At 40.5% G+C, this 16,982-nt stretch overlaps 1 protein-coding gene across 1 annotated transcript; it reads left to right on the top strand.

Annotated features, from left to right (window-relative positions):
- Positions 1–1,651: 1,651 nt before the first annotated feature.
- Positions 1,652–16,392, top strand: keap1b (kelch-like ECH-associated protein 1b). Its single transcript, XM_073468204.1, has 7 exons — positions 1,652–1,715; positions 6,069–6,962; positions 7,453–7,698; positions 9,578–10,254; positions 11,500–11,705; positions 12,539–12,715; positions 13,979–16,392. The coding sequence occupies exons 2-7, from the start codon at positions 6,657–6,659 to the stop codon at positions 14,242–14,244; spliced, it is 1,878 nt and encodes a 625-aa protein (XP_073324305.1). The 5' UTR covers positions 1,652–1,715; positions 6,069–6,656; the 3' UTR covers positions 14,245–16,392.
- Positions 16,393–16,982: the final 590 nt, after the last annotated feature.

Genomic DNA, 16,982 nt, shown 5'->3' with positions numbered 1-16,982 from the left:
CCCAGGGGGCACCCTTACAGCTCAGTTGGTAGAGTATGCTCCCCATGTAAAGAGGCATCCAACCTGTGGCCCTTTGCTGCATGTCAGCCCCTCTCTCTCCCCATTTCCTTTCACTCTTCACCTGTCCTATCAATAAAGCCAAGAACAGCAAAAAAATATATTGATATATATATATATAGGCCCAGTAGGCACAATATACCTTTGGTGCATAACATTCACTGGAGTGGACAGATGTATTTCAGTCACAGAAAAAAAAGATGTGCAAGAAAAATATGATAAAAATCTGGTTAAAAGTAATATTAACATCTCTATTTAGTTTAAAAATATTGTTTTTACCTGTCTGGTTTTCTGAAAATAAGAAGATTTGAACATTATTCCAGAATCACTTTTTATACCATTGATGTCTGGTGTCCACTGCAATGGACATTTACGCAACTCCTTCAAAATAACATATATCGACAAGAAAAAAAGTTATGGACATGAAAGATTACTGTGTGATTAAATAATCCATGCATGAAAGGGGTAGCTGATTGATAGAAAACAGTCAAGTATATAAAAGTAAATCACAAAACTGATCCTAGAGCGGTCCAAGAGTGCAGCTTTAATATCAGACACATGAGGAGCTTACAGACATGACACTTGAGTGAGTGTCCATGTTGGCGCCTCAAGGCTCACCACACCTAATTTCTCTGACTGGAACTGAGTGAGGGGCAGGGCTCACCTGGGGAATTATTATGAAGGTTGATTCAAGGCTTGTCATATCATATCAGGAATTTTTCATGACTGTTGATTCTTCATCATCCCTTTCAAGCAGAGATTTGTCAGCATGAAATATTTGATCTAATCAGCTGTGAATTGTGGCTTTGGGGCACAACAAAGCTTAATTATTTTTCTATCACTGGCAGCTCATTGCCAAATGATTCAAACTAACTTGACAAGGTGTATTTTGGGCTAGTATGTGGAAACTGTGCCTGCAGTGGCACAGTTGACTTTTGGTGCCACCTTGTGGCTGTTATGCAGAACATGTTTGCTGTATACTGTATAGAGCTGAATTACGTATTTTCCAGAGAGGGGAGAAAACTTACTGGTGTGTCAGCACCGGCAGAGTCCCCTCAAGCTGCTGTAATGTGGGAGCCATTCACAACATGTATGAGGAAAGCTTTACAAGCAGGGTGAGTAGCAGATTGGATTATGGGGCAATTGTGGGATTTTATAGCCTTGTCTCTTGAGCACTATTATGCTTCATTTAAAAATCACTTAACAATAGCATTTTAGCAATTTCCTGCTGGAATTTCAAAATCTAGTCTTATTTACATCTCATTCATTCTAAGATTAACTTTTACTCACCTTTACGGAATGTCATTTCAACTTGAAGCAAAGTGCATATGTAATGTATGAATCATATTTGCATTATTCATAACAGATTTGATTGATGTTAAAGCTACAGTTTTTTTGGCAGCTCGCCAAAAAACTGGCCTCGCTTTTCTTTCAGTCTGAGATATCCTTCACAGTAAAAGCCCCCTCCCTCGGGACGTATTTCCCTGCCGTTGCTCGTCAACGGAGGCGGGTCCAGCGCAGTGGCGGCGGGCTCTTATTGTGAAGGCGAGAGGAGGACGGCACAATGCTTAGTCACGGTGAGTTACAGCTTTCCCCCCCCTCCTTCCTCTGTGGCGCACAGCTCGGCGGACTGCTATGGAGGAATTGAACTAGACTACGTGAGTTTCTTTTATTACACATGTACGCTATCAGTAATGCTTAATACGATAACGAGGGTACATTTGAAAGCGAGGAGGTAGTTAGCAGCAGGAATATGTAACGATAGCGCTTTGTTAGCATCTTTGTGCGCGGGTCGGCTCGTCGCCGTTACGCTGCTGTCTATTATTAGGAGCCTATTTTGCTGTCAGCTCTATTTCCGAAACGTTTAACTTGTAATTTGTGGTGTATCCGGCTGTTCGTCATGAGTACGCCGAGTTTACTTTCGTCTCAAGCCGAACAGAGGGTTTCAATCGAGTCTGCTTCACCTGTGTTTTCGGCGCACGCCAGCGCTCGGGATTATTTTTGATCAAAACAAGCGTAGAAATGATGATCGTTAGTGATCGGAGCCCGGAGGGGGAAACGGTGCTTTTGTGTGAAAGATGTCAATGTTTGAGAGATGGCGCGGAAATCTAAGTCCGTCTGCGATTTATGTAATGACGGGCTCCACTTCTGGGTCATGTTTTGGTACAGCTAGTTCCACTGTTTGCTCGGTGAAGAGTTCAGGATGAGTCACCGAGGAGAGCTCCGTGCCAAAACGTACACGAAGCACGTTAAAACAGTCGTGTTTGTTTGTGACTCTCATGTACGTGTTCAACTTTTAAACAGAGGATCAGTGTAGTTATTGTGCAGTCTCTGCTGAATGGCATCCAAGGATTGCAGGCCTGGATTGTACTTCCTAAACTGGGGTGCAGGGGATCTGCCAGGGGTCCTTAAAGGTGTCCCCAAGTACTGTTAAATCTTACCATCATCCCTCAACTCTGTAAGAGAGTGTAAATGGACGTATGTTTGGTTCATAGGTTTCACCATACTCACTGGTGTTACTTCTGGGGCGACAAGTATTCTCATTGTCGATTATTTTCGCAATCAATGGATCATCTTGTGGAGCCTGACCAATAGTCACTGTTGGCACAGATGTGGATGCTGATATAAGGCAGTGAAAAATTCTGATATTGATATATCGGCCGATCAACACACATCTTTTGCAATGACCCCTCAGATGTGGTTGTCAAAACACTTGTGACAAAGATGTGTAACCAAAGCAGATATTTGACAGTTTAACATAACACATTATCATCTAGAATTACATCAGTGCCCTGAAACGGTAGACTTCACTCTGAAGTTAATAACTACAGATCATCCCATACATAGTTTTTTTTCTTCTGCATTATAATATCTACGCCAACACCTATATATCTGTTATTGAGCAATATTGGCCAACCAACATATTGGTCAGGCTCTAGTTGTTTAGTCAAAAATGTTACAAAATGGTGAAAAATACTTCAAATATCTCAAAAGACATTCAGTTTACTGTCATATACCCCTTTTCCACAGGTCAAAAATCCCACTTAAACCCGCTAAGATCCGGCTTTTGTGTGTAAACAGACTGTGTAAACTCTGCATTTACACCCGGGTCAGTTGACCCTGCAGTAGACACAGGTTTTTATCACCTCGGCTCAGCTTTGATCTAAATGCTAAATTCCCCCGCGCTAGGTGATGACGCATTATCAACATCCGGTGGTGTCGCGTAAATAAGGAGAAATTTGGGATGTGGTCTATTCAAGGACGTTTAATTACTTTAATATTCAATATTTTAGCGGATTGACCCGTGTTTAAAAAACCTGTGTAGACCCGCTAAATTTGGTGGAAAAGCGGTAATAGAGGAGTAAAGAAACCAGAAAATAGTCATATTTAAGAAGAAGGAATGCATTTTTACTGTTCTTCTTAAATTACTCAAACCAATTAATCAATTATCAAAACAGTAGGTGATTAATTTAATTGTCAACAACTAATCAACAACATGTTTATTGTTAAACTGTAAAATATTATGCCTCTGTTATATAGCTTTATCACAAGTGTTTGATGACCAGGGATCATGAGGGATCATTGCAAAAAATGTGTACAGTATTTGACTGATATATCGATATCAGCACATAAAATCGAGTATAAGTCAGGTTCTAATTATTTCCATTATCTGCTTGTGAATCCCTTGAATAAGTGACTAGCCTTCTGTAGAGCTGAAACCATTAGTCGATTGACAAGAAGAAATGATCCTTTAACCATATCGAATAATCGAACAGTCATGTTTCAAGCAAAAATGCAAAATGTTGTCTAATTTCTTTCCAGCTTCTCCATTGTGAGGACCTGCTGCTTTTCTTTACAAATTTTCTTTCAGCTGATAAATTGACTCATCTTTTCAGCTCTAACGCAGTTATATCAATAACAAATAAAAATCTCCTTTAGGATAGTTAGGGCCACACTTGGCCTGTACTGCAGTGCTCCAATGTTTGTTTAACTTGCTTCTTTTGCATCTAAAGAGAATCAGTCTTTAACATCATACCTGAACTGCTGCTGTATATATTAATCGCATGAATGACCAGAGATATGTAGCAGGTCCAAACGCAGGCTCAGACAGGCTGTTTGTCAGTGAGCAGTTCCTCTCTGCCTTGGAGAGCGAGTGAGTTGAGCAATATGTTCTCCAGTGAAACTATTTTACCCAGAAACCTGGAGGGAAGAAAGCACAGCAGTAAATGTGAATTGCAGTGTGGGACTAACTGCTGGCCGATGGCCGTCATGACTCATGTGTCAGCGTCTGTTGATAAATAAAAATGCCCAGACAAAATTAATATTTAGTTTGCTTCGTCTTAACTTATTAAAGAGCAGGACACAGTAACCTAGAATTAAAAGCAGCAAGGCCGTATAACCTTGCCTGTGCACTGCGCCTGCTTTTCTTATGTAACTGTGAACACTCACATTGTTACTGAGTAACTCTTGACTCATCCTGATCAGAGAGCACCAGACAGACAATTAGCCACTGTTGACTGCTCTTTGTACTGTATATGTCGCTGTTACAGGCAGTTCATGTGCTGAAAAAAAAAAAGTTAGATTGACAGAAAGGAGAGGTTTTTATTTTTGCAGGATCTTTCTTGGTCATTCCAATAGTGTGGACACAGCCCACGTATTCCCAAATGACGTTTTCATTTCCAAAGTCAGTCTGCATGGCTGCCATCTCCTGCTTGTTTTATCGTCTACTGCTGTTGACGTCATCAGTCATTATCTACTCACCCCCATGTTGATGGAAAGTCGGGTGAAGTTTCGTCGTCCATGAAACATTTCTGGAGCTTCACAGCAGAACAGCGTTGCAGCATTCTCCTAAACAACTCAAGTAGACGGGGACTTGTTTTAAAACAGGGAAAAAAACAACCAAAGTTTAAGAAAGGCCATAAATAATGTAATTTCAAATCAATTCCCAACCTACTTCAATTGTTTAGGAGAATGCTGTTTTGCTGTGAAGCTCCAGAAATATTTTGTGGACTACGAAACTTCACCCAACTTTCCATCTACACGGGGGTAAGTGATGATGACTGAATTTTCATTTTACGTGAACGTATCCTTTAAAGGTAAAATTGGTCCTTGATCCTGATTTAAACTTTTTTTTTTTTAAACATTTTTTTTTAAATTACTTGAGTTTGAATGGTTGACTGAAAACAACAACAGAGCGAATATGTGTACACGAGCATGCAGAGTGAACCTGGATTTTGTTGGCTGTTGCACAAACCATCCCCTCTGTTCCAGGCCTCAGCTGGACTGGTCACAGGACAGAGTAAAAACACAGTCATGCTGGCCAGCTAAATTCAAGCCTAATTTAAGTCACTCCGTCGTCCTTCAAAGCGGACATTACTCCCTCACTGTTCCTTACAAGCTCACTTGCATTCACATGTTTCTCATTAGTCCTTTTTTGCTAATATTGCAATGCTTATAAATCTGATTTAATGTTTAGATGTGGAAGAAAAAACGTTTGTTAAACTTCTTTTCACAACATGTTGGAGGAATGTCAGATTGAGTCCTCTTATCAGAGACACCTACAGAAAAGATGAAAGGAACCTATCATTGACCAAACTGATTTGCTCCAGGAAGTCTAGCATGAGTGTGACAGGCATGATGACAGACATAACACAGGGTCTCTTCTCACTTTGCATGGATAAACTTGCCTGCATGAGTTGAAAGATAGCGACTGGTGCTGTGCCAGCAGGAGTTATAAACTGTATGTCATAAATTGTTTCAGTGCCTGACTAAGGTATGTGGACACTGTATATACATGCGTGCTCGGTGTGTCCCTCTTTTTCCCCTGTTGTCAGCTGAGCCAACAGCTTCCTAGTAAACACAGCAGTGTAAACAAATTCCTAAGCCGGACAACCTCAAGGAAGGAGTCTACGGAGAAAGCCACCCCCTTCCGCGCCCCCATTCCCAAGAGCTCCAAGTTATACTTATGACACTTCTGGCACTTAACCCTGTTTTTTTTTTTCCCCTTTTAGAGTCAACAAGCCTTCTATTGCCTCATCTACAGTATCTGACTCTACAGCACTCAGCACAAGCGTTGCCCACTGACGGGAGCTGTAGTTATTGCCTCTTCAGGAGAATCTCCGCAAAGATCATCCCCTTGACAAGAGACTTTTCCCCTGTCAGGGCTGACAGGTCCACCAACACTTCTGTTGACAACACAAACAGGTTGAACTAAGATTCCTTTGAGTCTTTTCACTCGTTCGGTTCCTGCTGACATAAAACATTCTGTTCTGGGAAGTTAACTCTCGGACACACCTGAAGGAATCCTGAACTCAAGACATTTTGATAATGTTGGAACTGCAACATGTAAAAGTGACACCAGCCATGACTGGTAACTCTCATAGAAGTCTTTAGGTATGCCATAATTAGCAGTATGGCTGGACTCAAGTACTGAACAGAGCAAGGAAATCCTCATGTCCACATAAATCAGACTTGAATGTGAAGATTTCTTCAAAGCCACCTGTCAAGTTTCAGTTCAAACTCACCTGGTGCAAGGATGCCCCTTAACACTGCCCACTGTTCTTGAGAAAGAGAGTAAGGAGGAGGAGAACGGGTGGGAAATGACAGAGTGCCTGACAGAATGCAAAGCGCTGGTGACTCCGTCCACGGACAATGGCCACCGCGTCTTCAGCTACACACTAGAGAGCCACACGGCAGCCGCCTTCGCCATCATGAATGAGCTACGTCTGGAGCGGCAACTGTGCGACGTCACACTGCGTGTGCGCTACAAAGACCTGGAGGCGGTTGACTTTGTGGCTCACAAGGTGGTGCTGGCGTCCTCATCGCCAGTTTTCAGGGCCATGTTCACCAACGGCCTGAAGGAGTGTGGTATGGAGTTGGTGTCCATAGAGGGGATTCATCCCAGGGTGAGTCAGAGACGTCATCTTTTCTTTACAGAAATTTTTTCTTCATTGATTTGACTTAACATTCCACTCACGGACCATCGGCACACTATCTACTATATTGCTTTCCAGCACAAATCATACAACAACATATAACGTTGTAGTAAAGATGTGTTTAAGTTGCTCTTTAAAAGTTTAGCTCTTACACTGTGCAGTTAGTGTAAACAGTGATAAGTACAGTAAAACTTTGCAGAGCAAACTTTGTTTGACCTCTTTTATTTCCCCTGGATGTTTGCTAAGCTTGTGCAGATATATACGCGGAGAAAGTATTTTTGCTTATTGTTCTTGTTCACAAGATGCCAGTCCGTCTGTCCTTTCTGGGAAGAAGTGTATAGGCACACAAATAAGTACCACCAGAACCTTATTTTTCCTATTAATACTCACTTCTGTTCTATGTTCTCCCTCTTTCCCTCTTCTCTACCTCAACCTTCGCCCTTATCTTTCACCCATTCAGGTCATGGACCGACTGATAGAGTTTGCCTACACGGCCAGCATCTCCGTAGGTGAGAAGTGTGTAATTCACGTGATGAATGGCGCCGTAATGTACCAGATCGATAGTGTGGTCAAGGCCTGCTGCGATTTCCTCGTGCAGCAGCTCGACCCCAGCAACGCCATCGGCATTGCCAACTTCGCTGAGCAGATTGGTTGCACAGAACTGCACCAGAAGGCCCGTGAATACATCTACATGAACTTCAGCCAGGTAAAGCTGAAGCTGAGTTTCTGATGAAAACTCCACTGTTTCATCTGTAAACATAAATAGTTTTGTTTGTCATTTTTTGACCTTTTTATTTGTTGAGAGTGCAGACACTTCTCCAAATCCTATATTCAAAAGGTTGCGATTAAGTTCAATTAAGACATTTTTATTTACAGCAGTGACTGTTTTGCCATTTTTAGACTATTAAAGGTGCAATATGTAAGAATTGGCCACCTGTCGAATTCATACACAAAACTGATGAACGGATTTGGAATTGAAATTGTGATATCCCCTAGAAGATAAAGACAGAAATGTGATCAGAGAGACAAGGGACGCCCCATAAACGATGTATTGAAAGGTCTGTAGTCACAATCATCACAAGATGAAACTTGCCTGTTGTTATAGACAGTATTTGCATCAGTCGGGCTGCTGTGTAATTGTGTAATTAGTGGCTGTTGCTCACTGTAAGAGTCCAGCGAGTCAGAAAAACAATTATTGGGTTCACATAATTTGAGGGCAAATTATGTAGAAACTGGCATTTTATGCGATTTTGGCACCCCCCACTGTTTCTGAGTGCAACATATTATTTTACAAATTTCATAAATACAAATCCCAGGTCTGTAACTATTTATCAGACATAATGTAGGTGCTGACTACAAACAAATCTCATAACTTCATAACGATGTTACATGTTGAAAACTTGTATGTTGAAGTAAACATGTATGTAACACTGTGATCCTACCCTCTCACTGAAATTACATAGTGCAGAAACAAGTGATAGAGACAGAGACACCGACACCATTCATCCTATTACAAGGGACTGTACCATCAAAATGATTTTGAGGCTTTTATTTTAAGGTAAAAAAGTTACATAATGTTGCTTCATGTAATGCAAGTGTAAGTGCAAGTGTTTACTACTAAAACAGTGACATGTTTTAAATCTTAACTGAAAAAAGAAACAGGACTCTCATATTTACAGTAATTGTTGTGCCAAGGGGTTTTCTGTGTGAGAAAATGCTGTTTCCTTTGTTCCACTGTGGTTTCTGCTGGTTGACTTTTCCGCAGCAGACCTGCGATCTGGTCCTGTGGCTTTGTGGTAAGATTGTCAGGAATGCAAGCTCTGAGTCATGATGAGGTTTTACTTGTGGTAGGAGCATACCTGTATGCAAAAGATAAAAGAACAATGCATCACAAAAGAATTGAAACAAAACTCAATTTTGATCCTAGATGAGCAGATAAAATAAACAGACCAGAGGAGCTCACTGAGTCACAGATGTGTCATGTCACATCTGTCAGTGATTCAGTCTTGTTACTGTTTGTCTTCCAAATAATCTTTACATCTGACATAGACTAGACATTGTCACACAAACACATGATTTTCTTCCTGGCATGAGTTTGGTGCTATTTAAACAGTGTAAATGTTTACTGACAGTTGTGTTATATTTCTTCGAAACTCTTAAATATAACACAATCTGACACTGATATTAGCTGATTAATCTAGTCATTGATATTTGAATATTTTAAACAAAAATGTAATTTTAAAAAATGCTAGTTTCAGCTTATCACTTATGAAGATTTGCTGCCTTGTTTGGCCTTATTTGATTGTTAACTGAACATCTTTGGCTTTTGAACTGTTGTTCCGATAAAATATGTGAGGATGACAATGACAATTTGGGTTTGAGGAAACTGTGGCGGGCATTTTTCTCAAGCTCAGTCGATTAATTGCGGAAATAGTCATCCGAATGTTTGTTGAAAATAATCCTAAGCTGCTTCCTCTCATGATGAATAGAAACTTGTATATGCATTACTTTGGATTCCTTCTCTCAGGTCAGCACTTGTTTGATAGAAACTTTTTAAAGTTTTTCGTCCCTGCTCATTTCCCTAGGTGGCGACCCAGGAGGAGTTCTTCAACTTGTCTCACTGCCAGCTGGTCACCCTCATCAGCCGCGATGAGCTCAATGTGCGCTGTGAGTCTGAAGTCTTCCAGGCGTGTGTGGCCTGGGTGCGCTACGACCGGGAGAACCGACGACCGTACGTCCAGGCCTTACTCCAGGCTGTCCGCTGCCATTCCCTCACCCCCAACTTCCTGCAGGCCCAACTCCAGTCTCTGGACTGGGACCCGCAATGTAAAGACTACCTGGCCCAGATCTTCCAGGACCTCACCCTCCACAAACCCACCAAAGTCATCTCTTGCCGAACACCCAAGGTGCCACAGCTCATCTACACAGCGGGGGGTTATTTCCGTCAGTCTCTCAGCTACCTGGAGGCGTATAATCCCTGCACAGGAGCCTGGCTGAGGCTAGCTGACCTGCAGGTGCCCCGTAGTGGCCTCGCAGCCTGTGTGATCAGTGGGCTTTTCTATGCTGTTGGTGGAAGAAACAACGCACCTGATGGCAACATGGACTCAAATGCATTGGACTGCTACAATCCCATGAACAACTGCTGGCTGCCATGTGCACCGATGAGTGTACCCAGGAACCGAATCGGAGTCGGTGTCATCGATGGCATGATATATGCAGTTGGTGGATCTCATGGGTGCATTCATCACAATAGTGTTGAGAGGTAAGAAAATTTAACTTTTAATGGAATAGACTAGGGTTATTTTATATTTATAGTTTTTTTTTAATTCCCCATAAAAGACAAAAGCCAATGCTGAATTTCCAGCCATCTCCTTTTCCTAGCAGTTGATTTGTGTCAGGTTGTTTTAAAAGCGGATTGAATTGAGATTTATTTGATCATCAATATGTCTGTGTTTCTGTGGGTTGCCTTTGTGTACTGATTCATACTCAAGTCAAGCTTATGCTCTGGTCTGTTTACTGTATTTAGTCAATGAATGCCCCAGGAGCAGGAACCGAGTAGCTTCCTGGAAATTAACTGGTTTTGTTCAACTTCCTGAAATACATGTTTAGTTCGCACAAAGCCTCACTGAGGAAGTTTTAATCTACAGGGAACTGTTTATTGTGTTATAAAAATAAATAGTGAATGGTGTGGTGGCTAAAAATAGAATAACAAAGGTTTTTTTTTTCCTCAACAAACCAACCCTTTAGCTGTCAAACACATGACGTATAACTCACAACTGGAAAATTTGTGTTTGTAAGGTTTCTTCTCAACAGTTGGTCTAGACAGTGAGGCAGCAGCAACATAAATTTTAATGATCAATAAAATGCTGGAGGATGTAAAGCCCCATCAACATGTCTCACCAACAAGTGTTTAATACATTTATCTCATCTATCTCTGTAGGCAAGACTCAAACCCATACAGGGACCTCTGGCACAATTTCTGACCTGACAGGCTGTCTGTCATATAGCGAATTATGTAAATGTATGTAATTCAAGGTTGAAGTTTTACTCAAACCCTGACTTTGGATCTCAGATGACGCAGACTGAGAGCAGTGACAAATAGCAAATATTAACCAGGCACACCACAAAGAATGTGAAAAAGAACTGCTGACCCTGCCTGAATGGCCATATAATAACTCAGAATAAAAGATGTGACTTCAGTGTGGTAGAATCACATACTACAGATGAATCAGTGCAACAAAGACGCAGTGTTCAATTCCTGGTAACAGGTCCTTTGTTTGGGTTGCAAATCCCAGGAAACAAAATTAGCCATGTTTACATTTTGGAGACCAGGTGAGGGTTTGTGCTTGTTGTACTTGCGTTCCCTACCTGTTGACTCTCAGTGGCAGCTGAAAAGTGGCAGCTGGCGACGCCATGCGTCACAGAGGAAACATTTTTCTGACACATTAAAAGAGCAATAGAGTAAAGACAATAAAATAAATCAGTATTTGTTTTTACTACTCTTTAGGTATGATCCAGAAAGGGACCAGTGGCAGCTGGTAGCCCCCATGCTGACACGGCGTATCGGTGTGGGTGTTGCTGTCATCAACCGGCTGCTCTACGCTGTGGGCGGGTTCGACGGGGCCAACCGGCTCAGCTCCTGTGAGTGTTACAACCCTGAGAGGGACGAGTGGAAGACCATGGCCGCCATGAACACTGTGCGCTCCGGAGCTGGTAAGGAAGAGACCGATAGCTGCTCTCTAATGAAAAAGTTATCAGTGTGGAAGTTTATATCCATGTTTTTAAAAGATAAATGCAAGGCCTGTCCTGATTTGTGCTTTTGAGATCAAAAGGCAGATGTGGGTGGCTAAGAGTAGTGTAGTCACAATACTGAAATTTCTAACTTCAATATGATATTCGTTACCATGGGGGAAAATTGACACGACATTGAGGGCATACGATTTTAGTTTTTTGTTAAAAGATAAATATAACATTCCTACAACATGAAAACAAGATACAGTTTACAGAAGAAAGACTAATAAACATTAAATATCGCACTTCTTTTGAGAAAGATTTGTTTGTCAAAACACATGCCATAAAACTGCACTCATGTCACTCATTTGATTGTAGCTGGAAAACTTTGCATATTGTACCACAAAGCTATCTCAAAAAGGTTTAAAAACCATTCAGGAAAAATCAATTGTATTGATCTTTATAAGCCCAAAATACTGAGTCCCAGACTAAAAAATATTGAGAAAATTTGTCTCTTACTGAGTCCTAGTTTTAGCCATTCTGTTGCCTTCATCATACAGTAGAAGCATTACCTGTAGTTTGTATGCAGGTGTAGTAACAGCAGAGCAGGAAAATGTCTTTGTATGTATCCTTAATGGCATGTATGAGCTGATGTTAAAATATTCAGATAAATCTGATATTTTGACAGTAACAGCACGTCTGTGATGCTTTTTTCAAACTCTGCTTAATGCTTGCTGGATGTTCTACTTTCTGCCCATATCTACTGTAGGTAAAATAATCTAACACAAGTGTAAACTGACTTCTGACCCTTTCAGGTGTGTGCCCACTGGGGAATCAAATCTTTGTGATGGGCGGCTATGATGGCACCAACCAGCTGAACACAGTGGAGTGCTATGATGTGGAAACTGATACATGGAGCTTTGCTGCCTCCATGAGGCACCGACGCAGTGCTCTGGGAGTCACTGCATTACACGGACGCATCTATGTAATGGGTGAGTAAAGTAAAAGTAAAAAGTAATTTATAAATTACACTGTAGTTACTCTTTGGTTTTACTGTCAAACAGATTTGTATTTCATTTACACTTGCAGTCACTGGCATGTTTTTTTGTTTGTTTGTGGCAAACTGACTAATGTTATTTTGTTAACTTCATATATTTGTAAGTAATATTTATGGGGACATGTTTTATTTATTTATTTATGTATTTATTTTCAGTGTAATTTTATGGCGATAAAGATGTGCTCATGAAACAAGACGGTTTATTTACTCAGCCAAGCAAGCCTGTTAGTTTCAGCTGGCACTGAACTCTACAAGAAAACCTGTGTAAATAAGCCAAGAATGGTGAAATTCATAAGACCATTTTGTCTTGTTTAAATCCTGAGATCATCACCCACCAAGCGCCAGATGCAGGTAGATTTTCCATCTAGCGAGTAAATCTTTAAAGGCGAGTAAATGTTTGTATAGAAACAGTTACGTGATAAAAAAAGACTCAAGTACGTTTTGGTGTCATTTAAGGACGCGCTGCTTCTCTCCTCTGCTGTCTGTCTGTTGGAGTTTCGCATACACACAGAGCACAGGGACGAGGACGTCATGGTACTTTCGGTTGCACCTCACAAACTTGAAAATCTACATTGTTTTTGGATGGTGAAATGTGTGGGTGCCAACAGGGACTGCTTGGTGCATTCAAGTGCAACTTGTAAACTCAGAAACCTATATTCAAGTGCTACAAAGGTTGTTTATAACGGGAGAGTTTCTATTTTGTTCCTAATTTCCTTTGTTGAAATACACAGGCCTGTCAGTATGTTATTGTTCCCTGACTGCAACATTTCTAATAATTAGATGCTAAAATCACAACGATAACACATTAATTCCTCAGATTTTAACACAAATCTCAAACTATTTAATAAAATTCCTAACTTAAACATTAATATTTTTAATAATGTTCCAGGTTAGAGGGTACCTTTTACAATTTACAGCATTGACAGTATCTCTTTCATATACAAGCAAAAATTATTTTTTTTGCTGAAATATCCCCAACTGAATCGATATGAATGGCTTATCAAATCAAATTGGACCGTGTCAATCGGAATCGAATGGAATTGGGAAATCAGCCGCAGTACCCAGCTGTAGTGGTTCTGCTGCATTTTAATTTAATTTTTTTAAACATGTTCATCATGAGTCCGACGATATTCTACAAATCCCTTTTATTTGAAGAAAACAATATTCACGGAACAAAATGTCAACAATATGTTCACAGGAGGATACGATGGCAACACTTTCCTGGACAGTGTGGAGTGCTACGACCCGGAGAACGACACCTGGGCGGAGGTGACACACATGACATCAGGGCGGAGTGGCGTGGGCGTGGCCGTTACCATGGAGCCTTGCCAGAAAGAACTGCCACAGTGTCAGAAGTCTGACAGGGAGAACGGTGCTTCGTCACCGGCCTATCAGTCCAACAACTCTGGTTTTAGCTCTCACCACAATCAGCGGCACGGCGGGCCCTTTGGTAAAACCACATGAGGCTCTTCGATAGACCCTGTCACACACGCACATCAACAGACGAGCACCCCATAACTCAACTCTGTCTTCCCAAATCGAAATAAACCCCCCCCCCCAACTGATTAGAGACAGAGGTGAGCTAAAGCACCACATGCTGCCTCACTGATTCTAGAGTTCACTTGATATGAATTTAAAAAAACAAAATCAGTAACAGTTTATTTTGAAAGTGCAGTGTCGATACTCATCTTTAATGTGACAAAATTAATCTGTGTAACTGAACTACAGTCCAGGCATTTGATTAATTTGTTTGTGGTAAATCCGAGAGACCTCAGTCCGTCTGTGTGTTCAGATCTGGTATTTGAAGTCGTCAGTCGGACCATCATCTCCCAGGTTTGAGCCATGGGAGGAAAGGGCTGCATACTAGAAAGGGCCTTTTACTGGCTCAAAGAGTCATCAGGGGCTCTTTATACTTCAAACATAGCCCATTCAAAAGTAAAATCTGAGGGAGACAAAAGATTCAAATGATCCAATTTTGTAAAAAATCAACAACAAAAAAAAGTTTTTTTTTGTTTTTTTTTAAAGTAGCAATTGTCAGCATAGGCAGTAGAGTTCAAAGTGCCATTAACATTGCCCATGGGCATTACTGTCATCAGTATATTGTCTTAAGGTGCTTTGATGGAAAGGCACAGACAGTCACTGTGTGATGTGTAGAAATTGATGAAGTGAACCCAGACAGCCACAAGATGAAGCTCATACATGACAGTGGGCCTCATGCAAGAACATTTTCTGCATTTTCATCCTGTATTTACCTTTTTATGTGAGGTTTGAATGTTCCAAGTCAGATTCAGCAAAATCTCTTAAGTGCACAACTTACAATAGTCAATGCACCCAAATTTCGATAATAAGGCTAGATTATGGAACTTGAAAGTCTTGCATTGCTGATTAAACCTAAACCCTCTAGATGAATATCTATGTCGAGTTTATGGCAGAGAAACCTCACTGCCACGAGAGGGAGAGAAAAGTTGCATTCTCCAGCTTTAATAAAATCATAAAACCAAAAGAATTGTACACTGAATACACATGAGGTCTGTTTATTTTTATGCAGCAATTTCGGACAAAAAAAATGACTTGGTGTGGAGGCCTTTATAAAGTGGACTAAATGTAATTTTTTTTTTCGGCAGATATTTAAATTCAGATGAAGCCATTATAAATCTTCTGTGCATGACTCATGCGACAGGCGTGGACCACCCCTGACTTTTGTTCGTACATATTAATATATTAAAACTGGTGATGGCCACAAACTCTCATAAATCATTCATGTGCTGATGGTTCTTGCATGAGGCCCAAAGCCTCAAACTCAAGTGCTGGTACAAGAGAAGCAGGACCTTAAAGTAACTGCATAATAACAATTGTGACTTTCCACTAATAGCTACTGGTAGGTTCATTAAATGTGAATTTTTCAGAAAGGTGTTGGTTGTTGTGAGGCTACCAGAGAGTCTGGTCCTGTATAATTGGTATGTGTAGTGCCAAGAGGATGACTGTGTTTAGAGGAAATGGAATACTGTAGCATTTAAAACCTTTGATTCAAACATCTCACTGAATGTGTTTTTATAAAAACACTAATTACCAACACAATGGAGAACCTCCCCTTACAGTTGACTTTTTGTTTTTTCACTTCCGCCAGTCCTTAGAAACAGAAATGACCGCGTTTGTGCATTAGTGTTCAGATATTGTACGCTAATGACAGAAACTTGCTTCAAGAAGAGTATTTGTAACAGCAATTTAAGCTACAAAGGTTTTTAAGTGATGTTTTGTACATTGATATGAAGTCTTGTACAGAATTTCAGAGCTCACTTTTTTTATTTATTTGTTCAGATCCTTTGGTTTTCTCGTTTCCTCTAAACTGACATCAGCTTTGTATTGAATTGGACTCTGGTGTTGTGTTTTTGAATAACTAGCATGCATTGTAACTGAGTAGGAATGCCTGTTAATGCTCATTTTGGATGTTTGTAAAACATTTGCTTCACTTCGAAAGGGACTTTTTTTTTCCTGTTTGTCAGTAGTTGGAATGGAAATTAGAATATTTAAGGTCTGCTTTGTACATTTTTCCAGCAAAAAAAAATACCCTGTACAATAATACATTGTAAAGTAAAATATATGTTTATTGTACCACTGGAGTCATGTATTGTTTTGTTAGTTCTAATCTGTAGACGTCTGTTGTTGTTTTTTATCTTAAGTTTATGCAGGTTTTCAAAGCAACAGTGGCCACCAGAGGGAGCTAAAGATCTTCTCACCAAACCCTCGCTGTTTACTGAATCATATATTATCATCATATTTAACATGAACAACTCAATGTTACCAGTGGAGGTTTCACTATAGATGCCAACAGGGCAAGTCACATATTTTCTTGGTTTTTATTTCATCTTCCTGTCAGTCTGTGGCAAATGTACCATTAATCGACCACCCATGAATACTGCCAACACATCTCACTTCCTCACTAAACCTGGCAGGTGGATGAGATAGACCATTATTATATTATCCAAGAGGAAAACTTCCCTGATTATGTGGGCTCACAGGAGGCTCAAGATGTAATCCTGCCAAACACAGAAAGACCACAGCAGCCCTCAACAAAGGAAATATCGTCAGGCAAAAACAAAATATATTTAAGAATATACATGATGTTCAGTTTAATATGATTTAAAGAGAGAAAAGTAAGAAATGTCCATATTTGAGAGGCTGAACACAGCATTTGTGTATTT

The sequence above is a fragment of the Pagrus major genome, chromosome 1, assembly GCF_040436345.1.
Source record: "Pagrus major chromosome 1, Pma_NU_1.0".
NCBI lineage: Eukaryota > Metazoa > Chordata > Actinopteri > Spariformes > Sparidae > Pagrus > Pagrus major.
Note: the sequence above shows the minus strand (reverse complement) of the source record. Positions and strands in the feature narration are given on the sequence as shown.